The sequence below is a fragment of the Euleptes europaea genome, chromosome 11 (assembly GCF_029931775.1).
Source record: "Euleptes europaea isolate rEulEur1 chromosome 11, rEulEur1.hap1, whole genome shotgun sequence".
In the NCBI taxonomy this organism is placed as follows: domain Eukaryota; kingdom Metazoa; phylum Chordata; class Lepidosauria; order Squamata; family Sphaerodactylidae; genus Euleptes; species Euleptes europaea.
The window spans coordinates 49,551,707-49,574,762 of NC_079322.1; the positions used below are offsets into that span (position 1 = coordinate 49,551,707).

Here is a 23,056-nt window from a genome sequence, read left to right on the forward strand (position 1 = left end):
AATATTTGGATTTTAATCAAGACAGATATGATAGGCTTCCTGTCGATTGAGGATAGCTGGCAGATGGAGGTTTGGTGATCCAGCAGAGCTGCCATCAGTCAGGTATGCAGGACAGAAGGAGAGGTTTTGGCTTATTTTCTTACCTGTAAATTCACACGTCTCTCCCATTTCTCCTGTTAGGCAGCCATTAAATTCTTAGAATTTGTACCAGAAGTCAACATTTAAAATTTCCTGACAGACTACAATACCCAGAGCTGTGTGTGAGCCACTGTTCTTCTGGGTCAAGTGAGTAGTTTTAGATACACAATTCAGCATCCTGAAGATCTTGGCTTTGTAACTCCCGAATGCTGAAAATAAGTTTAGGGGGGAAAATCCCTTGCAAAATCTCAGAAGTCTGGGGAAGGTTGGAGAAGGTAAAGGCTTAAGTTCTCCACATAGCACTTTGGTCATATCTTGTAGCTAGAAGAAAAAGAATAAATGGGCAAAAAAAATAAATCAGTGGGTTCTACATCAAATCAAGCCTGAACTGACCCTAGAAGCTAAAGTGACTAAACTGAAACTGTCGTACTTGGGTTACATTGTGAGAAGACAAGTCTCATTGGAAAAGACAATAATGCTAGGAAAAGTTGAAGGCAGCAGGAAAAGAGGAAGACCCAAAATGAAATGGGTTGACTCAATAAAGGATTCCACGGCCTTTATTGGCTGTTAATGATAGGGTGTTTCGGTGGTGGTGGAAAGTGCCATAAGTCACAGCTGACTTGGGTTTCAAGGGAAAAGACCTTCGGAGGTGGTTTGCCATTGCCTGCCTCTGTGTGGACTGAGAGAGTTCTGAGAGAACTGTGACTGGCCCAAGGTCACCCAGCAGGCTTCATGTGGAGGAGTGGGGAATCCAACCCGGTTCTCTGGATTAGAGTCTGCCGCTCTTAACCACTACACCACTCTGACTCTGGACATTAATCCATAGGATTGCCATACAGTGGAAGCTTCTTGATTGCATATAACACACACAGTGCTGTGTTTATAAATGAAGCATGCTTTCTGTCAGTGTCACTTACCAGATTCCTTCTGTGTTGAAATAAACTTCACCTCAAGTACCTGGGTAAAAGTTTACAACTTGCAAGGTGAATGTTGAAGTTGCCCTCTAGAAATGCTTGGGGGCCAATCCTAACCTAACTTCACTGGTAGTTGAAAGGCAGCAGAACAAGTTTTCCTTGTACTCCTACTTTGCAAAGGTAGCAGGCTGTCAGTTCATATTTTGATGGAGCAACCTAGCAGAACAAAAGACTCTTGCCTGAAACACCCAGGAGCTGAACTTAGGCAATGAAGACAGCGGTGGATTTTTGAGAAGCTGGTTGGTAATTTTCCATTAGGTAGACTGGGTGGAGTCTAGTGGGGTATTTAGAAGAAGCAGAGAAGGGGGAGAATAAGATGATGGTATTGGGAATTCTTTTGAGGGAGAGAGTTGAGCTGAGGGATAGCTTGGGAAGAAAGGAGGCCAACAAAATGGCGGAGAAAGAGACAGACATGGACAGAGCCTGAACAGAAATCTGGAAACCCTCAGATTATTCTGCCTGCCGGCTAATTCACCATCAAGAGAAGAAGAGCTTTAGATCTTGGACGAGAGGATGCATATATTATTCATTTATTTTCCTTAGCTCAGATGTTAGCCAAGTTTTGCACACCTGTATGGTTTGGATCCTGCCTATTATTTCTGCAGGTTCAAGGAGGGTCAATTTTCACTGATTCCTTCCTTCCACAGAAACCCAAAATGTAGGGTTGCCAGGTCCCTCTTCGCCACCAGCGGGAGGTTTTTGGGGTGGAGCCTGAGGAGGGCTGGGTGTGGGGAGGGGAGGGATTTCAATGCCATAGAATCCAATTGCCAAAGTGGCCATTTTCTCCAGGTGAACTGATCTCTATCGGCTGGAGATTAGTTGTAATAGCAGGAGATCTCTAGCTATTACCTGGAGGTTTGCAACCCTGCAAAAATGGCCTCCTCTGAACTCTGCTGCTGCTGGGCAATGGGGAACCCCCAAGAACAGCTTGGGTGGGAATCATGTCTCTTCCAGGTGAGGGGCATTAATGACACACACACCCGGTAACCATGTTAATTCTAGGCAGGACTGAAGCCTTGTTTTCTGTTTGTAACCAATGACTGCTTGTACAAGAAAAGTTTTTTCCCCAATATTTGTGTTGTGTAGTCAGTGAGTGGCTATTAAGACTCTTCCTTGGTTCATGATTACCAAGTTAAAAAGTGAAGATAAGGAGTGGGCTGCTTGGATATGAATTATTTTAATAAGGGACAATTGCACGCTTACTTATATCATAGTGGCTTGGCGTAGGAGTCTCATTCTTCCTTTGAACCAGAAATCTCTTAAGAGACAGTGTCTGGGTTGCAGGTTATTAGACAAGTGTATGTCTAACTCTTAACTTGTTGGTGTCAGTGGAAGGGAATCCTGTATGTATTGTGGGGTGGTGGCATACAGCTGGAGAGGTGGACCTCCACATTGAGGTCTAGCCCCTTGAGTCATGGTGCAGCTGAGTAAATCCCATACCTCCTGTGGTGGAACAAGACATCTGTAGGACCTGTTTTGTCTCTCTTTGCACTGTGCTGCAGGAGATCATGAATCTATTCCTAACTGGACTGTGTCAGACCAGCTTATTATCTTTCACACCATGATTATGGAGTAAAAAATGGAAAAAGGACACTCTGTTCGGAATAATGTTTTAAGAAATGTCTTTACAATGCAAACGTATATCCAGTATGAATTTTAATTGCCATAGCTAGGCTATTGGTCAAAGCGTTGTAGATTGTATAATCAATAACTATCTACCTGTTGTCTCTCAGTATATATTATATACAGCCAGGAAGACTACATCATTGCTGTTCATAGGTTAAAAGCAACATTACAACGTCTAATAGAAATGCCCTTCAAAAGCATAATGAAAAGGTTGCTCTTTAAAAATAGAAGCAAGCTTCTGGGAACATATTACATCATCTTAAGATGTATTGTTCATAGAACGTTATAGTAACTGTAGGGTGACTAAAAGGCTCTTGAGTGATTTTCTTAAACTGCTCCATTTTATTTTTAAGAAATAACTTTTTAGATTTTTATCTAGAAGAAGTGCTTTTAAATCAATGGGTAGAATTAAAAATTATATTGTAGACATGCAGCATTTTTATAGTTTTCTCAAACAGTTCTGTAATACAGGTAGGCTAGGCTTAGTTGCATCCTTTAAAGCTTAGGATCTACACAAGAATCCTGAAGAAAATTTAATGTTTATGTTGCAAGGGATATCAAATCCTGTGACTGTAAACATACAAACAATCCCAAAAATATCTTGCTAGTGTTCCCTGAAATAAAGAGACTTAACTAGTGATTGTCAGGAGTTATTGCTATATCTCAACAAAGAAGAAATATTAGTCTATTCTGGGACAGTCACAATCAGCATATGCATTTGAATATCAGTGATCACTATTCTTCGGATGTGTAAATGCAGTGTTTAAAGTTAAAAATGTTTAAATTATTAATTACTGCTGTATTGTAGCCAATATGGTCCTGGTGAGCTTTTGGATGTTTACAACCTTTTTTTGAGTTAGCCACAGGCAAAGAAAAATGAGATAAAAGTGTTTTTACAAATAAGAGTGTTGACTTTGAAAGCCTGGCAAAAAGTAATTGGCCACAATCTTTGCTCAGAATGAGAATGAGAGCCAGTGTGTTGTATTGGTAAGATGATTGCACTAGGATCTGGGAAACCCAGGTTCAAGTGACTGAAAGTTCAGTCATTGTAGCCAAGCCATGGTATGGCAGTTGGAAACATGGCTGCAAACTCATGCGCTGCCTCTTCGTCTTCCATGTGATAATCCCTTCAACTTCTGATGACTTCTGCATGGGACAAACCATGGTTACTGATAACTGTAGCTTCCTCTCCAGAATCAGAAATGACTTCGAATCATAGGTTCAGATTCTGGGGTAAAAGCAAATTATGATTATCATTGTTTATCTGATCTCATCATCACTTCAGACTGGTTGCCTCTAGTTCCTGGTTTAAAGTGAAAATTACTAGGCATATTCCCACTAGGGTTGCCAACTTCCAGGCACTAGGTGGAGATCTCCTGCTATTACAACTGGTCTCCAGCCTATAGAGATCAATTGGACTCTATGGCATTAAAGTCCCTCCCCAAACCCCGGCATCCTCAGGCTCCGCCCCAAAAACCTCCCGCTGGTGGTGAAGAGGGACCTGGCAACCCTAATTCCCACTGTCCAGATTAGGATTTGGCCGTGATATCCACTAAAAAGCAACGGTGAACTCAAATTTGCTTAATTATGATCTATTTTTAATAAACTTATAAAAATTGGCTTCAGCGTAAGAGTCTACTTTAACTTTGTCTGTTTGGCATTATGTTGTGTAGAGGCTTTGTTTGGAGCCGTTTTTAAACGGTATTTTTTTCAAAAACAAAAAGTTCTCGTTTTTAAAGATTTATTTTTTATTCTCTGTACGTTGACACAATTGTATGAAATACACATCAACATTATAGATATTTCACTTTTTAGAAATGATGTGCCTGAGCACCTGGGAAACAAAACCCTTTTAGCAAAGTGGTGGCAGTTCACAGATAGCCTACAAACAACATTTTTTTCTTGTCTTTCCAGAGGTCTTTGATAAATTGGTTCTTGTAGGTTATCCGGGCTGTGTGACCGTGGTCGCACAGCCCGGATAACCTATAAGAACCAATGAACTCTGACCGTGAAAGCCTTCGACAATATTTTGTCTTTGATAAAAATCAGTGGAATCTCCTGTTTACATTTTTGTTTTGACTTTCCACCCCCTAAAGCTATAGTTCAGAGTAAATAAACTCTCATGTTTTTAACTGCTTTAAAAACCATTTTGTTATTTTAAAGGTGGAACATTATTAAGAAGTGAATCTGTGGGGCTGGCTACGCAAGTCACTTTGGCCATCCCTGCAGTTAAATTCTCTACCCACCCTGGTGATGTTTATAAAATATAGTTACCATGTCAGAAATAAGTATCTACTTTCTAAATTCCTGTCAGTGTGCAAGGCTTCCTGTTCCCCACTGTGAGAGAGCTGTTTCATGTTTGTTATTCTGAGTCTGTGAATAGATAATTCGTTAAGTAAGAAAGGAGATGCTTGTAAAATACATGCTCCAGGTGTGACTTTGCTGTGCCAGATCACAATTCAAGGCCAGATTCTTACATGAAAGCTAATGTTAGCAGGTGGGGAGATAGATTTGAACTGGGTGGGTCATACTCAGCCACTTAGGGTCAAACTAAATCAGACGGTGGAAGTCCATGATTGGAACACTAGACATTTAACTTGACCTTAAAAAGCATTTGGGAGGGATGCAATCTGGGACAGGGTCATAACATTGGGGAAAGGGGGTGTTTGCTTTCCTCCTGTCCCAGAGAACCCATGTCCCTGGTAAGAACAAGAGATGGGTACTGCTATTTTTCTAGTCCTTTTTCCCTATTGATACTTGAAGAAACCTAGATGGGATCATTTCCAGCCAGGGAAATGTCACAGAAAAGAGCTAATCCTCTTCTTCTCCACCACCATTGTTCCAGTCCTAGTCAGGCCTCCCCCATCTGATTTTTAGGGCCAGATTATGTGTTTGAAGTGGCAGTCACAAAATTTACCATTGTATGTAGTTTGGGCCTTAGAGTGCCTTTCCATATGAGTTTACCATTACTTCGCATTACTTAAGTTCCCCTTTAACGCGACCTTTGGTGTTGGCTCCACCCCCGCTGCGAAGAATCCCCTGAAGGAACCATGCAAAATAACAGTGGCGCATTAGCTATGCACATGCTAACGGCTATGCAAACAGGAACAAAGGAGCAGGCGAGTGGGGGGTAGAATTTCTTCTTTTGCATCGGGACTGTGAATAGGCATTTTTAAAGTCGCATTTTAAAAAAGAGCTTTGAGCGAGCATCAAAATTGACCATGCATAAATGGCCTGAGATTCTTAACTCCAGGCCTCCAAAAATTCCATTGTGCATTCACCCTACTCGGTTGCTATGAAGCTATGGAACTCCTTGCCCTAATTAGAATATTTTCATTGGATCCACTTACCTGCTTGCCTTCAATGTATTGCATTTGCCCCTCTTTCTTATAAATCACGGGCTCACCTTGGGTCCAGGAGCATGGGATTTGCATACACACACACATTTCTTGTGCGCTGATCAAAACAAACACAAAAACCAAGAGCCATGGAGCACATTATGTCTTCTACAGGGCCTCAGTTTTGCCATGATTTACCATAGATAAGCCCTTTATTCTACCAGGGTTGAGACTTGAAATATATGCGGATAGGTGTCAGGGATTTTACCTGGCCCTTCTATATGCAAGATTTGTGTACTACCAACTGGGCCTTAGCCCCTCCTTTAAGAGGACCAAGTATGTCCCCATTTTTCTCCATAAAGAAGATTCCAATATATGAACTTTGATGAAGATAACCTTAAATCTTCCTTTATCCAGGTTTCTTTCAGGAAGACAGATGTGCTTTGGGAAGACAGGGAGCCAAATGCTTAGCAGTCCATTCACTTATTTACAGGGGAAATTCATGTTTTTTTTTCTTCACCTCTCTCTTTTCCAGGGAGAATAGAAGTTAAAGCCCTCTAACATTTTGGTACACTAAAATAACTGTGTAAACAAGACTTTTATGTTGTGGTGGTGTCATGTCAAATAAGGTTTTAACGTTTTTAAGGGATTTCTAGGGATTCTACAAACTTTTAAAATGTATATGGAGTTTCTAGCATAGGTTGGCACTGTGGTAATGGTTACTATAGTTCCCTCTTCTGCTGTGGAGTCTTCTAACATCTTTGATTTTTTTCCCTTCCCTCTTTGAGTCAAATGGGAAGGAGTAACAGCAGTAAAGGCATTTTTCCCCCTTCAGTATTATGGGAACAGACCCTAGGACAGCTTATGAGCAAAACATATCAATGGGTATGAATTACACGTTAAAATGGAAGCACTGAGATACCAGTGGGAGCATATTTCAAAATCTCTTGGACCATTCTGGAACAGACTTTAAAGTCACTCTACTTGGACAGCAAGGTTTCAGAGGAGCCTCCAATGTGAAGCTGCTGAATTCATCAGCAAACTGAACAATGGCGTTTGGTCTCAGCAAATCCTATGAATTCTTATTTCACTACAGAAAAGTATTTGTCAGCCATTAAGTGGTTGATTATGCTATTGATCTTGCTATGCCTTTTTGCTAGGGTTGCCAACCTCCAGGCACTAGCTGGATATCTCCTGCTATTACAACTGATCTCCAGCAGATAGAGATCAGTTCACCTGGAGATAATGGCCACTTTGGCAATTGGACTCAGTGGCATTGAAGTCCCTCCCCTCCCTAAACCCCGCTCTCCTCAGGCTCCATCCTGCCCGTTGTGAAGAAGGACCTGGCAACCTTCTTTTTTGTACTGGTGGATGCTAGCCAGGAGTGGGTTATAACCACAGTAGTTGAATCTGACTCCATTTACTAGATTTTATATTCATTTGTAGTCTTCATAATCTTATGACACACATGCAGCTGCATTTCTTTTGCATTTCTAGTTGTGTTGGCTTAATTTGACAAACGTAACCTTTTCCCCACCTTCCTGTATTAGAGGTATAGATACTTACAGTTCAATCCTGAGTTACACCCTTCCAAGTCCATTGAAGTCAATGGCTTTAGAAGGGTGCAACTATATGCTGAGGATTGGATTGCTAACCACTTAGGTTACCACTTTGTGCTTCTGACAAAGTGGAGTTCTGGCCCCCCCAAATTGTATAAATTGTGATAATCTTAAAGTATCACCAGAATCTGTTATTTTTTGCTGCAACTGACTAACAGTGCTATCCCTCTGGAATATGTAGGGTTATGAATTTATTGATTATAATGTGGTCTGAGGGCAGTTCAAAAGCCTGGCTAATGGCAAGCTTGGACTCCAAAATGTATAAATGAGACACTAATATTATTTGCTAACATTAATAATGTATTCCATATTTTCACTCATAATTTGAAGTAAGATGATACCGTTTTGAACTGCTAATCATTTCCACTAGCACAGATTGTTTGCTCTGTATTAACTTGTGTGGCCACGTTAACCTTATCCCAACTCTTCTCGAAAATAAATACATCTTAAAAAAACAATTCTGTCGAGGCTGAAATTCTTTTTAATATTACGCATGGTGTGTTTTCTACTTCATTCTGAATGGGAAAAATAATTACTTGGTTCAGTTTCCTTGGAATAACTTGAACAGTTTGCCAAGCACGAATATAGCTTTAGAAGTTTTTTTCTAACCATACCATTTAGACTCTCTTTGCTGTCACTCTGCTCAGGTTTCACTTTCTTTCAGTGTGGAAATATATGCATTTATCGTCGGCGACAGCAGTTAAAACTCAAAGTTAGAAGTGGCCTGCTAGCTTCGGCAACTGTATGCTTTTCTTTTAATTCAGTCAGTATTTGTGTTTGAGTCTTGAGCAGAAGAAAGGAGGTGAAGCGTCATTTATATTTTTATGCGTGCAGTTAATTTATATAGTAAAAGTGAAGCAGATGGACCACATTAGGTATGATCCAAACACTCTACAAAGCAAGAGTAGCAATTGTAGCAAATCTCTTCTGTAAACGGCATTCACCCAACAGCTGTATCGCCTTCCTGTTTACTCTTCCATGCATGCCTCCCTACTTTCTTTCCTCTTCTCTTTCCCCTATTCCAGTCCAGCTGTGATTCATTTTTCCCATATCATTCTGCAGCTGACCCGCTAACTGGATATGAAAACAAAGAAGATTTTTCTCATTACTTTATAGTCTCTCTCTCTCTCTCTCTCCTCCTTTTCTCTGCATGCTTCAGAGTATAAATATTTTCTAGAAGGTGCCTTGGATTGGCTTTAAATGGTCAGGTTTAATGTGCTTATTTTTAATTGCTGATTCATGCATTAAAATTGAAGTCAGAAGTTAGAAAAGGAATTGAAATAAGTAATTATATCATGGCAGAATGTTGTGATCTTGCTAGTGGCTGTGGTAGTTAGTCCCAGAATTTGGGACTTGAATGCAATTACATTTAGTTTTTTGGGGTTTAAATATATATATATATTTTTAACAAACACAAACATATATTCTGTCTCAATTTAAATCAGTTTCATTCCAAATGTATAACTAAATAATTGAAAAAAATTAATTTTTTCTCAAAATTCTGAGATCGACCTATTATGTATAAAAGATATCAGTTTTGCCATAGTTGCGTACTCTGTTAATTTGTTAATCCATTCATTTAAATCTGGGTATTTCTCTGCTTTTCATTTTGCTACATAAATCACTCTTGCCGCCGTCACCATGTACTGCACTTAAATAGTTCATTATGTGTTTCTGAAATATTGCTTGGTAAAAATACTTAATAACATGTTTTTTGGATCCAAGACAAACTTAATTTTTAAAAACGTTTGCATTTCATCATGTATCATTATCCAGTATTTTCTCCACCACATATGATAAAATGTGGCATCTGCATTATGAGATTTCCAACATTATGCAATAAAGTCTCTGTTAGCTTTGCTATATCTTAAGATATGATCTAAAAAAGCCCACATTTTATCCCAGTTCTCTCTTAATACTTGACATTCAGTAAACTTGCTTTCTTTAGTCCAAAGAGCCTCCCACTGACTCCTGTGTATACTGCCTCCAAAGTTTTGTGTCCGTTTCATCATGCAGTCTTTGAATTGCTCTGTTTCAGTATCTTATTGTAATAACAGTCTATAAATTCTCCCTAATAAATGTCTTAAAGAATGCAATTCAATTTAGTTTTTTCTGTACTGTCAACATTGGAAAGTTTCAGTTGGGATTTCAGTCTTAGAAAAGAAACTGCCCAGATCTCAAGTGTCCCCCCCACCAGATTTAGAAACCAGAAAGGCAATTAACAGAGAATCATATTGTCAGATTAGGCCTGTGGAATGGAATAGGATTAAGCAGTGTGAGCACCATGGGAACCATTTAACATCCTGGGCTGTATTAACATCCAAGCATACCCCTGTACAGTATAACATTTCCAGTAAAAATATGGCGTGACCAGCAGTAATTTACAATGATAAATTTAAAAGCATGTCTTCTTTTTTTGCAGAAAAATGCCCATTACAGTGTTCTGATACCTTGCAGTTCAGACTGTTTATTTTTTCTGCATCTCAAATGGAAAAAATTAGGGTGTGCTAAGTTAGCACAGAGTGCAGTAGTTTGCAGCTCTCTCATGTATTTAGTATATTTGCAGTTTTACTTGTAGGAAATATAGACATTTACAGTGCATTCCTGACATTCGAGGGCGAAAGCCCTTAGGAGGCCGGGAAGGGGCCGAGCCGGCATAGTCCAGGCTACTTACAGTGTCCAGGCTACTTACGCCGGTGTTAGTGGGCCCAACACTGGCGGGGAGGCCCAGACGCCGGTCTCTAGGAGCTGCCATGGCAGCACCACCCCGGGATGCCGGCGGGGCCTTCTGCAGGCGTCCCACCAGTGTAAAGGCCCGCGCCGGCGTACCAGGGGGCATTCCCAGGGTGGGCCGGGGGGAGGAGCTGCTGTTCGGCAGCCTCCTGTCCCTTTTCACCCCGGGTACGCCAGCAGTGAGAAGAGCGAGGCTGCGCCTGCTTTTCTCAATGGGGCGAAAAGCCCAATTTTAAGAGAAAAAAGCCTTTCAAAGGCTTTTTTCGAGCTGCTGGCAGTTGTGGAACAGCTTAGGAGGCACCTCAGTGGTGCCTCCTCCCCGCCATCCCCTGCCGCCAGCAGCTCAGGAATGCGCTGCTATACTTTTAAATTGCATAAATATGCCAGATAGTGCAATTTATATACTAAGTTATAAGAAATTTATTTTATATCATTAAAGCAGTAAAGTCCGCTTAGGTTTGAAAGGGAAGTAAGTATTGCATATATTTTAGTGTTCCCAAATTTTTCATTTTTTCCTGGGGGGAAAACGGTGGTGGTGGTGGGTGTCTCATGGCTTCAAATGTATGGAAATGTTTACATCTCTGTATAAGTCTTTGGAAAGAGGCATAGAACATTTGAAATTCTAGCAGGTGTACAAATGAAATTAAATGTAGTTAATATTATTGCAGGACATTTTGGTGAGGCATCACCTTCAGATGGTAAACTCCTAACATTCTTGGTTAGAGGATAGAAAAACAATATAAACCCCTTAACAAAGGAATCTGTACAGCAATGTATATGATCCAGTATCAACCCTCATCCTCTGGATCTGTTAATCATTCTCTTTCCATCCTCTGCTCTCAGGATGACATCACCAGCTATGAATTACTAAATAGCTCCATTGCCGTTTAGAACTCCAATCACATAGGTCAGGGGTCTGCAAACTGCGGCTCCTGAGCCGCATGAGGCTCTTTGGCCCGTTGAGTGCGGCTCTCCGAACTTGGTTCGGAGCCCCTGCTCTCGCACCCGCTCATGCCGGCAGCCGGGCTGCGGAGCCGTGCGCCTGAGAGCGAGAGAGAGCAGGCAAGCGGGCGCGCTGTCTCTCCCCCCCCCGCCATGGAGAATGGCCAGGTCCCCCTTTCCCTTGCCCTCAATGGTTGGGAGGCTAAAGCCTCCCCTCCCCTATAGCCGCGCGATTGCTGGGCGGGCGGCTCGGCAGTTCCTGCCCCCCCCGCCCGCCTATCAGCTGTTGGGCAGGGCGGGCTTCCTTTGGTAGACCTGGCCTCCGGCTGAGTCCCATTGGGAGGCCATGTCTACCCACTGGCTTTCTTGGCGGTAGACCTGGACTCCGAGGAGGGGGAAAAGTCCCCCTTCAGAGGCCAGGTCTACCAATTGGCTTCTGTGGGCCTCCGGAGGCCAGGTCTACTGCCAAGAAAGCCAATGGGTAGACCTGGCCTCCCAATGGGACTCAGCTGGAGGCCAGGTCTACCAATAGGCTTTTATGGCGGTAGACCAGGCCTCTAGATGAGGACTGCCGACGGGGAGGGGGAAATGGCAGGGACTTACAATTTAATTTTTATCAATAAATAAGATCACTATTAAGTATGATAGCAAGTTTTATTCAGTGTACCTATAGTTTAATTAAGACTTAAAACTTTAATTAAAGTTTATTAAGTTAATAAACAGTGTACCTACCTATATAGTTTAAGCTCATACCCTACCAGAAAATATTTTTGTTAGTCTTTAAGGTGCTAATGGACTCTTGCCCTTTTCTACTATATAGTTTAAGTTTGGCTCTCAAAAGAAATCTCAATCGTTGTACTGTTGATATTTGGCTCTTTTGACTAATGAGTTTGCCGACCCCTGACATAGGTAGTGTTTGAGCATTAATTCAGCTAAGGTAAGAATCCCAGACTAGAGATGCTGTGAGTTTTGACCCCAGCATGATTGCAAGGCAAACTTACCTTACTCGACTTCCTCGAACAAATGCAGGACAAGCTGCAGATTGGATCATCCTTGTGGTCCTTGTTGAAGTTCCCATCAAGCAGCTTTTAGTCTGTGAAGTGGCTGCTTATTCTACATGGCTAACTTTGGTTGTTGCAGTTTTGATGTAGATGTCTTTTTTTTATTATTGAAATTGCTGATATTACACTATTATGCTGTTTCTAACCATTAGGCAATGTTCCTGATGGTGTTGTATAATAGTGCCGATGTTCTCAAACTGGAAAAAAAATATTATGGAGGTATACTACCACTGGCATTACTAAACAGAGGGGGAAACAGATTAATGATCATAGCAAGTAGACACAAGAAGTACACAGAGACACCTAAATAGTAAGTCTCAATTCAAATGGTGCTTTTTAAAAAAATTGGAGGCAATGGTATATGAGGGAGGGGCAGCTGCTGCAAAAAGAAAAATGCTGTAAGTAGTGACCTAATAGCACTTCTTCATCTGTCAGTAGAAATATACCTCCATAATACTTTTTTCCAGTTTGAGTTGATTGGCACCATTATACCAAGAATATTGCCTAATGGCAGAAATGGCTTAATACCAGCAATATACATTTTTAGAAAGAGTCCAGTCACAGCAAGCAGTTCAGGCTTAGGCTGACAACGTGTGTAATCCGATGCATACGACAAAGTAGTATAATGCAAAACGAAGATATCCAAACATCTTGCACAGCTCAGTGGGAAAAGAGAAAAAGTCCTTTAAAAGACTAAAGGGGAGAAATGTTGAGCAGCTGCAAGCTGAACTGTGCCGTTTTGAAAGCAGAGCTTAGCCTTGCCCCATCCCCAGAGTGGTGACAGAGAGAATGTCCACACAGACTCCCCCACTGCCATGCTGAAGCTTTCTCTTTTAACCTGGAGAAAAATATGCTTCCTCCCCCCAAATTAAAGGAGAAATCACAGGAGCGCCGTACCAAGCTCAGAATCCACACAATATAATATGGGCCTTCCAGCTTTCCATATCAAATAAAAAAAAATCCACATATAGAAGAAGGCCAAATCAGTATTGTTGGCTCTAGTGTAGGGTAGGAGATCAGGTAGATTATGGGTGTACTCGACCATTAAGCGTGTTAGGATTCCAAATGTAAGCTTGGATCGTTTTCTGAACTCGGGAAGGTTCTCAAAAATAGTGCAGACTCATGCTGATGTAACTGTTCTTAATTCTGTGTTTAATGTCCTCTTCCGCTGTGTCAGAGGCATAGCTAGTTATACTATTGAGGGAACCTCCTGTAGCTCTAAAGTACAAAACCGAAGCTCGATGTTTTAATAATGCTCAATACTGGATCCTTTCCCTCGCTTGGCAGAGGAAAATGTGTAGCATTTGGGAACACAGCAGTGCTTTAACTATTATAATAACCGGCATTGACACAAAACGTATATGGTCTTATATTACATATTGGGTCAAGTGGATCTAATGTTACTCATCCTTTCCTGTTTACAAATCATCTTTCCTTTAAAAGAGGGGGAAATGTGCTTTCTATAGGCCAGACTTTTCTCTTGAAATGATAATAATAAGACTATCTCATGTGAGCTTTTGGGTTGGGTGGGTATTACAGTACTCTGTGAGACAAGACTCTAGATCAGTGGTTCCCAAACTTTTTGGGCCACCGCCCCCTTGGTTCCACAAACTCAACCCCAGCGCCCCCTACCCTATCCAACAACACAGGTGAAGGGGCCTACCTCTAGCATCCCCCTGCTGCACCCTTGCCTCTTAGTGCCCCCCTAGGTAATCCCACAGCCCCCCAGGGGGTGGTACCTCCCACTTTGGGAACCACTGCTCTAGATTATAGGACATTTGTTCAATCATATTCCTCCCAAAGACTAATAGCCCTCCTCCAGTTAATGCTCATTTAACGTGCACCGGGCAGCTCTTTCCATAACAAAGTCCAGTGCATTGTTTAGTGCTGTAGCAGAAAACTGCTTGTAAGTTCCATTTTAATAAATGGAGATAAGAGCCAATGCAAACTTTAAACATTTTAACTTGGATATAAAACGTGGTGAAATAAATATAAATGTAAATAGGTTGGTTCCCCCACAATAAACATGTGAGGGCTGAATTCTTTTCTGACCATGGTTCCTCAGTTAATAAAAGAGGGGGGAAACAGCCATCTAGATGTGTCTGTGCCATTCATTCGATGGGTTGCCCATATAGGTGCCATTTAAATGGGGTTGAATTTGAAGGGCCACCAGCAGAGTGATATCTATGAAGCAGGACTTTCCTCTCTTCTCCCCCTCCCACTGTGGCTACCAACACCCCCCTCTCAGTTCTGCAGGAACAGTACGGGGAGGTAAAGTGGAGGTCTGAAGTTGGAGGAGGGATCATTAGAAATCATTCTTCCTTCCCCTGCCAACAGAAGTGTGGTTCCACTAGCATTTACGCTGGCAGAACAGCAGTTTAGTATCCTACCCTGGAGCCTTTTGTGCCTAAGTTCAAGAAATAAAGCTGGTGCTTGCTTTCAAGTAGGCATGGTTAGGATTGGCATGTAAAAAGGGAAGTACACATATAAGAGGAGTGAGTAGAAGATCCTTAAAAAAAAGCTAAATATAAAGTGCTTCAGATTTTTTTTTCAAGCTGAGAAGAGAGGAACTACAATTAAGGTTAAGTTTCATACTGAAGAACATGTCACTGCAAAGATGTGACCACTGTCAAGCCACAAGATCAGAACAGATAGGGTTTGAGTACTGAAAACAGTAATGATGATGTTCCTGGGCAAGGTTTCACATTGTTCTATTGACTTGAGGATAGTCTTAACAGAAAATCTGTGGCCTGGGGAATAGCTTAACATCTTGGTGGAAGAAGCATAAACAAGGCAAGTCACTTGATTCTTTCCCATGCAAATGGATCTGAGAACGAAGCAAGTTGGTCACCTTGCTTGTGTTCTTCCTCCATGCTGAATGGAGTGGACCAAGCTACCGCATGTTGTTCCCACATTGCTGCAATAACACTCAATTTAGGCTTTCATCTCTCCTGGGAAGAAGAAAGGAAGAGTTCCCAGAGTAATCGGAACACTCTGTTGTGCTTCCATAGCAGAACATTGTGTATTCTAAATATTGTCAAAGGCTTTCACGGTCAGAGTTCATTGGTTCTTGTAGGTTATCCGGGCTGTGTAACCATAGTCTCCCAGGAGACTATGGGGGGGCAGGATTTACTAAAGTGGTATCTGTCGAAGCCACAATGTCACTTCCAGCTGCTTAACCAGAAGTGATGTCACTGTGTTGTGGGAACTGTAGGATTCACACAAAACTCTATGGTAAAACCACAAAGTGTTGGGGAATCCTAGAAAATCCGTTGACGTGACGTCAGTTCTGGTTACGCAGCTGGAAGTGATGTCGCAGCATCAATGGATGCCATTTAATTCCTCCCATTTCTCCCTGCCACCCCATTGAATGCTGCCCTGGCAGCGTGGTGCCAGGGAGGGTTCTCCAGCCAGCAGTGGCCAAATGGCAAGCCTAGTCTTCTGCCAGTGTAATCACAACCCCCCCCCATGTTTCCTCTTTGCCCAGAGATATAAAGCAACAGTCACATTGCTGTACTGTGTTTCCTTAACCCAAGAGCTACAATAGGAAGCTGTTGTGTAGTCTCTTCCCTGGGTGGGGGGGGAGGAGTTCACTTGCTGCTTGTGTCAGTAGATACATCTGGTTTGTTCCCAGGTAAAAATGTAAAATCTGTGGAAATTTTGAAGCCAGGGTCAAAACCAAAATTGCCTTTCAAAACCCTGGAAATTCTGGGGGAATTGAAATATATGCAGTACTTCCTATCAAACCTAAATTTATTTTAGTACTTCACCAACATCAAATGCATGATTTTAACTTAATTAGCATAAAAATTGTAATAATTGTCATAGTTAAGCACTTTAGGAGCGTAATGGCCTTAGTTTTTCTACAAGCAGAATTGTGAATGAGAGAGAGGTGTGAACTGCTGCACCCTCTACTATACTAGCACATGTATTTAAATTTTTTCCAAGAAATAAAAGTTGCAATTAGAAAAGAAAACCCTGTAGTCAGTGGTGGACTGGCCAGGGTGTCAGCTTGCCCAATGGCAAGTGGGCCCTGTGAGCCCCTGATGAACTGGGGGCCCTTAAACATTAGACATGATCTTTTAGTAGCTTGAAAATATAGTTTAGCCTGAAGAGGAGAAGAGTGAGAGGGGACATGATAACCATCTTCAAGTACCTGAAGGGCTGTCATTATAGAGGATGGTGCTGAGTTGTTTTCTGTTGCCCCAGAAAGTCGGACCAGAACCAACGGGTTAAAATTAAATCAGAAGAATTTCCATCTAGACATTAGGAAGAATTTTCTAACAGAGTGGTTCCTCAGTGGAACAGGCTTTCTCGGGAGGTGGTGAGCTCTCCTTCCCTGGTGGTTTTTAAGAAGAGGCTAGATGGCCATCTGTCAGCAATGCTGATTCTATGAACATAGGCAGTTCATGAGAGGGAGGGTATCTTGGTCATCATCTGGGCACTGTGTGTGTGGGGGGGGATGGAGATAGTTGTGAATTTCCTGCCTTGTGCAGGGGGTTGGACTAGATTACCCTGGTGGTCCCTTCCAACTCTATGATTCTATAAATTCCAATACTATTACTGTATGCAACTAAAAATTTTATTGTACCTTTTTCCACTTATGTATTTTTTGAAATGTTTATTTATTTCTTATAAAAATTAAATGATAGCCTTATAGTTGTGGGTGGGCCCTCTTTGTCTCCTGGCAACCAATATTTTTAGACCCAGTCCACCACTGCCTGTAGGAAACAAAAGCAGGTATATTATTTGGACAGAAACTCTCTCATACAGTCAGGATAGGAAGGACTGCCAGCATATTTGGATGTCAAGTTAAACTTTATAACATTTGAAATGCTGAACTCTTTAATGGTCTATTAATACAAACACATTATAACATATCAATTGTTGCCAAAATTTTAAAGAGTATTCCCAGGTATTAAATTGTTTACAGAGCTTAACATAAAGAATAATTAAATAGTCCATTGGACATGCTAAGACTGGATATTTTCTGCGATCCACTGTTGTTTGAAGGGGCTATTATTCTTTCCAACAAGTATCTTTTGGTGATAATATTCTTTATATTAACAGGTCCAAGCACAAGTCCGTCATACAAAACTGAACTTTGACAAGCTGAAAACTGATGTTTGCCAGAAAGTGGATCTTCTTGGAGCAAGCCGATGCAATCTTCTGTCTCATGTGCTGACAACATACCAGGTAACTAGCAAGAAAGTATCCATAAAACCTAGGACTTAAACCTTGATAGAATCTGTGGATTTTAAGTGATTGTGCAATAAAGTCATCTTAGTCATAAGACTAAAGCTGGGTAAATACTGTGGGATAGTGCAGGGAACCATTAGTGAACGTGTGAATATTGAATCCAGAAGTTTCTTTTCCTTACAGACAACGCTTCTTCATTTTTGGGAAAAAACATCTCACACCATGGCCGCTATCCATGAAAGTTTCAAAGGCTATCAGCCATATGTATTCACTATGCTGAAGGTAAGGTGTATATAGTGTTTTAAGCATTCCTAGTCTCTAGAGATTCAGGTAGCCGGCTCAAGGTTGACTCAGCCTTCCATCCTTCCGAGGTCGGTAAAATGAGGACCCAGCTTGCTGGGAGTAAAGGGAAGATGACTGGGGAAGGTACTGGCAAACCACCCCGTAAACAAAGTCTGCCTAGAAAATGTCGGGATGTGACATCACCCCATGGGTCATGAATGACCCAGTGCTTGCACAGGGAACCTTTACCTTTTAGTCTCTAGAGAGTGATTCAGATAAAGAAGGGATTGTGGACTTCTTTGTAGAACGTCTTCATATTTTGGAGTGGACCTTAGTAGCTGTATATTTGATATGCTTCTTGGCCTATTAATCTCTTTCATACGTTTTGCTTGAGCCGACATTTGGTTCCTAGTTTGAAGTCCTGTAGCACCTTAGAGACCAATACGATTTTGGAGGTATAATCTTTTGACAGTCAAAGCTCCCTTCATCAGATCCAAATCTGTATTTGACAAAGGGAGCTTGACTCTTGAAAGCTTGTACCCTGAAAATCTGGTTGGTCTTTAAGATGCTACTGGACTTGAATAGCTCTGTTACTGCAGACCAACACAACTACCCTTGTAAAACTTGGTTCATGGTGAAGCTGAAGCATGTGTTATTATCTATATGATTCATGAGATGGCTTACAGAGCAGTGAATATACACAATAAAATGAATCCATTCAATCAGTATAATATAATAAAAATACATATCAGAGAGCAGCCATGGAAGAAAGCCTAATAAAAGTAGCCAGCCATAAAACTTGATTAAAATTAAAATATATATAAATGGAAAACTTTTAAGATAATTTGCCCGACATTTTTTTTTTTAAAAAGCTGTGTCACCATACCGTTATAAATTGTTTACTTCTTTCTGCAAATATGTGCACTCTATTAATTTCAGAAGAGGGCACTGAATCAGACATATAAGGATGCCTATCTCTTTGTAAAATCAGCAACAAGTACTCCTGTAGACCACACTGGAGCGACCTAAACTAAGGATTTCTGTAACTATAATATCTGAGCTCAACTTGGTGAATTTCAGCCCTTTGAAGGCTCAGCTTACTTTCAGAGTTCTGTTTTAATTAGTTGCACATACTGATAATTTATTCACTCTGAAGTGTTGCCTACAGAAGGAGTCTTAAATGCCCTTGGGGTTATTTCTGTAGAGAATACAAAGTTTTGGAAAGGTTCCCCCCCCCTCTTTTTGGCTAGCCATGGATAATGAAAGAGCCATTTGTTTTCTTTGCTTCAGGGTGTATTCTGGGAGTAACGTAATTGCAGCTGTATTTCCTGATTTTCAAGTTTGTGTTTGATAGAATATTTTGAATGCACTAACAATTCCAGGCATCCTGTTGAGGAAGATAGGATTTTGCTGTACAGTTATGGGGGGAAGGGGAGTTTGTTCAGGCTTCAAGATTCAGTCCCATGAATACCTTATGCTCTTTCACTGTGAGAATGTTAATTGCTCTTGTTTTCTCTTTTTCTTTAAAGACTAGCAATTTGACTTTTGAACCACATCAGAGAGGGGGGAAATGAATACACCATTTAGAAATACACTAACTTGTATCTAATGAAGGGAGCTTTGACTCTTGAAAGCTTATACCCTGAAAATCTTGTTGGTCTCTAAGATGGTACCAGACCTGAATCTAGCTTTATTTAACTTGTAAAACTCTGTAGCTAATGAAGATTCCAGATGGATAGCCATGTTATTCTGCATCAGCAGAATAAAATAGGAGTCCACTGGCACCTTAGAGATTAGTTTTATTCTATAGCTAATGAAGTATAATGCCCAAGAAGGCCAGACCAGAACCAACGGGTTGAAATTAAATCAAAAGAGTTTCCTTCTAGACATTAGGAAGAATTTTCTAACAGTTAGAGCGATTCCTCAGTGGAACAAGCTTCCTCAGGAGGAGGTAAGCTCTCCTTCCTCGGGAGGTGGTAAGCTCTCCTTCCCTGGAGGTTTTTAAGAAGAGGTTAGATGGCCATCTGTCAGCAATGCTGATTCTGTGACCTTAGGCAGATGATGAGAGGGAGGGCATCTTGGCCATCTTCTGGTCACTAGGGGTTTTTGGGGGGAGGTAGTTGTGAAATTCCTGCATTGTGCAGGGGGTTGGACTTTATGACCCTGGTGGTCCCTTCCAACTCTATGATTCTATGATTCTATTCACCCTGACCTGGATGGCCCGGGCTAGCCTGATCTCATCAGATTTCAGAAGCTAAGCAGGGTTGGCCCTGGTTAGTATTTCGATGGGAGACCACCAAGGAATACCGGGGTTGCTATGCAGAGGAAGGCAAAGCCAAACCACCTCTGTTACTCTCCTGCCTGGAAATCTCGACAGGGTCACCATAAATCGGCTGCGACTTGATGGCACTTTGCGCACACACACACACACACACATACACACACACAATGAAGTATTCAGGGGTAGAAGGAGAAGAGAATGAATGAAAGGAATTATGAAAGAAAGGAGTGTGTAACCAAGGAAATAAGGACAAGGATAAATCACAATGGTTCAATTTGGTAACTTCATGAAAGAGCTTCCAAAATGCTATTCTTTTCTTGATGGTTTAATTTGAAGCACTGCTGTTGACCCTGGAGAGGAGATATTCACATCCCCCCTCTACCATGACATTCAGTGGGTGACCTTGGGCCAGTCTCCCTCTCTCAGCCTACCATACCCCCCAGGATGCTGGCAAGGGTAAAATGGAGTGGGGAGGAACTGATGGAAATGCCCCCAAGCTCCTTAGAGGAAGAGTGAGATGAAAGCATAATAAATAAATGCCTTATTTTCTTAAAGGTGGTCTTTTGTTAACTGAGATTATTTTCTCCATTTGGAAGTGTCTTAATCTGCTGCTTTTTCATATGGCTTTTCCATGCTCACCCTAAACCTCTGGGGTTATTAATCGTATCAAATAATCAGATAGTCCTGTGGCAGTGAAAGTAAGTGTTGCCAAGGATGGAAATGAGGTTGAATGTTCCAGAGAGGAAGGTCAATTAAAATTATCGGGTTCCCTGAAGAACAGAAGTCAGAGCCTGGGAGCTCATGGTAGAGGTTGATAACTGGAGGGTAGATCCTAGTGGCATTGGATGGTCAGGGGTGGGGGTAAGATCCTGTTAGCGTGTGATGGGTGGATGGGCTGAGCTTGGTGGGAACTGGTGAGTCAGGGTGCAGACATCAGTAGCTGCATCTCATAGTTTTCTTGTGGTGTGTCTTATACATTCTTGGAGAGGGCTGGGACTGATCTGTGAAAAAGATAGCGGACATGCTTGCTTCTGACTCCATGCACTGAGATTTAACTCCTAGAGACCCAGAAAAAGTCTCTTCTGTGAAACTTTGGGGCAAGCCCTGAGACCTGGCAACCGTAACTCAGGATCTTGGGGGGCGAGGAGGGCAGGTGCCCTTGGTGTTGGGCAGAGAGGGGTGGTGGCAAGAGGTAGGGGAGGCTCAGTTGCCTGGAAGAGATGGCTCGTTCTGCAGTGTGCGTGGCCAATTCCCCCAATTTGACTGCTGATAGGAGGTGGGGTAATCTCAATTTCCCAGCAGAGATGGCTCATTCTGCCTTGCTTCCCCAATTAGGCTGCTGCTAGGAGGTGGGGGAGGCTCAATTGCATGGAAGAGATGGCTCATTCTGCAGCGTGCGCCCCATTCCCCCAATTAAGCTGCTGCTAGGAGGTGGGACAGGCTCAATTGCCCAGCAGATATGGCTCATTCTGTAGCATGTGTGCACTCCATTCCCCTGATAAGGCTGTTGCTAGGAGGTGGGGAGGGCTCAATTGCCCAGCAGAGATGGCTTGTTCTGTAGGACATCTTCTGCTCTTCCACCTGCAGGACCTTCCAATTCCTTGCCTTCCTGCCTCCTCCCCCTTTCAAGAACTGTGCATTGACAGTGGCCGTGGTAGGCTTTGGGCACACAAGACTTCTGGGGTGGGGCTTAGAACGTGTTCTAAACACTCACAGGGGAGAAGAGTTTTGGGGGCTGGTGACTAACTGTTCAGAATGCCTGATGCGCCCCTCTTTCCTGCCCCCCCCCCCGCCTTGTGCTTTGCTGAAGCGCTGCAAGCCCTGGAGCTGCCTGGAGTCGAATGGGGTGGAGGGGAAGAGGATGGGGCTCTTCTCTTGCCCCCCTCCCCCACCACTTTAAAACTGGGAGTTGTGTTATCCTGGGCTTTCCCAAAAGCCATTAGTAGACCTGCCCCCTCATCTTGGCCTTCCTCAAAGAGCCTGACAAGAACGGAGGGCCTGTTCACTTGTGTTATGTGCCATCAAGTCGCTTCTGGCTTATGAATCAATGACCTCCAAAACGTCCTTTTGTTAATAGCCTTGCTCAGATCATGCAAACTGAGGGCTGTGGCTTCGTTTATTGAGTCAATCCATCCCTTTTCCTAATGTCTTCAGCCTTTCCTAGCATTATTGTCTTGTCCAGGGACTAAAGCATAGTAGCTTCAGTTTAGTCATTTTAGCTTCTAGCAGCATAATTACCAGATGAAGATTTTCTTGGACTGTACTTTGTCAAGTTGTGAAGGAACGTGAGGTGTGTTTGGTGTTTCCCATGCCAAAATTATGTGCGCTGTATTAAAAAAAAAATGTTCGGGAAAAGGCTAGGCTAAAAACTTCCTTCTTAAGTTGGGTTTTTATATGTGCAGAGGGGTTGGGGGAATATTCAAACATTATAGGTAGATAAAATAATGTAAAAGTGTAATTATTCATTAACAGGTCATAGAAGTAAACATCATTTATTCTATCATTTAAAAGAGTTGTTGATTATATACGTATATATAAGGAAAATATGTATATACTATATGGGGGGCATCATTTTGTACTTTTGCCCCCCTTCAAAACAAATGTTGATCCAGCCCTGCCCTAACAGCAGTTTACTGCCTCATCCAAAGGCATATGGGATTTCTAAGAAACATGCCTGGCATCTGTTATGCTCAAAATCATATTATATGGTTGCCTTGTATCTTTTCAAGAGATGAAAAAAAGGATATTACTAATATTTGGCCAGTTTGATTGGACACAGAGGCAGTTCCAAAGCCTGTGGTATAAATTACTGTCTTTGCAATTGCATCACTGCTGGTAATCTGATTTTCTTAATTGTTTTTAT

The 23,056-nt window shown here is 42.0% G+C and overlaps 1 protein-coding gene across 1 annotated transcript in view; it reads left to right on the plus strand.

The window, feature by feature from the left end:
* ICA1 (islet cell autoantigen 1) overlaps window positions 1–23,056 on the plus strand; it is a 64,780-nt gene that overhangs the window by 15,385 nt on the left and 26,339 nt on the right. Inside the window, exons 6-7 of the mRNA XM_056857371.1 lie at window positions 17,502–17,627; window positions 17,814–17,912. Coding sequence (XP_056713349.1) covers window positions 17,502–17,627; window positions 17,814–17,912 — 225 coding nt within the window. The remainder of the gene's footprint in view (window positions 1–17,501; window positions 17,628–17,813; window positions 17,913–23,056) is intronic.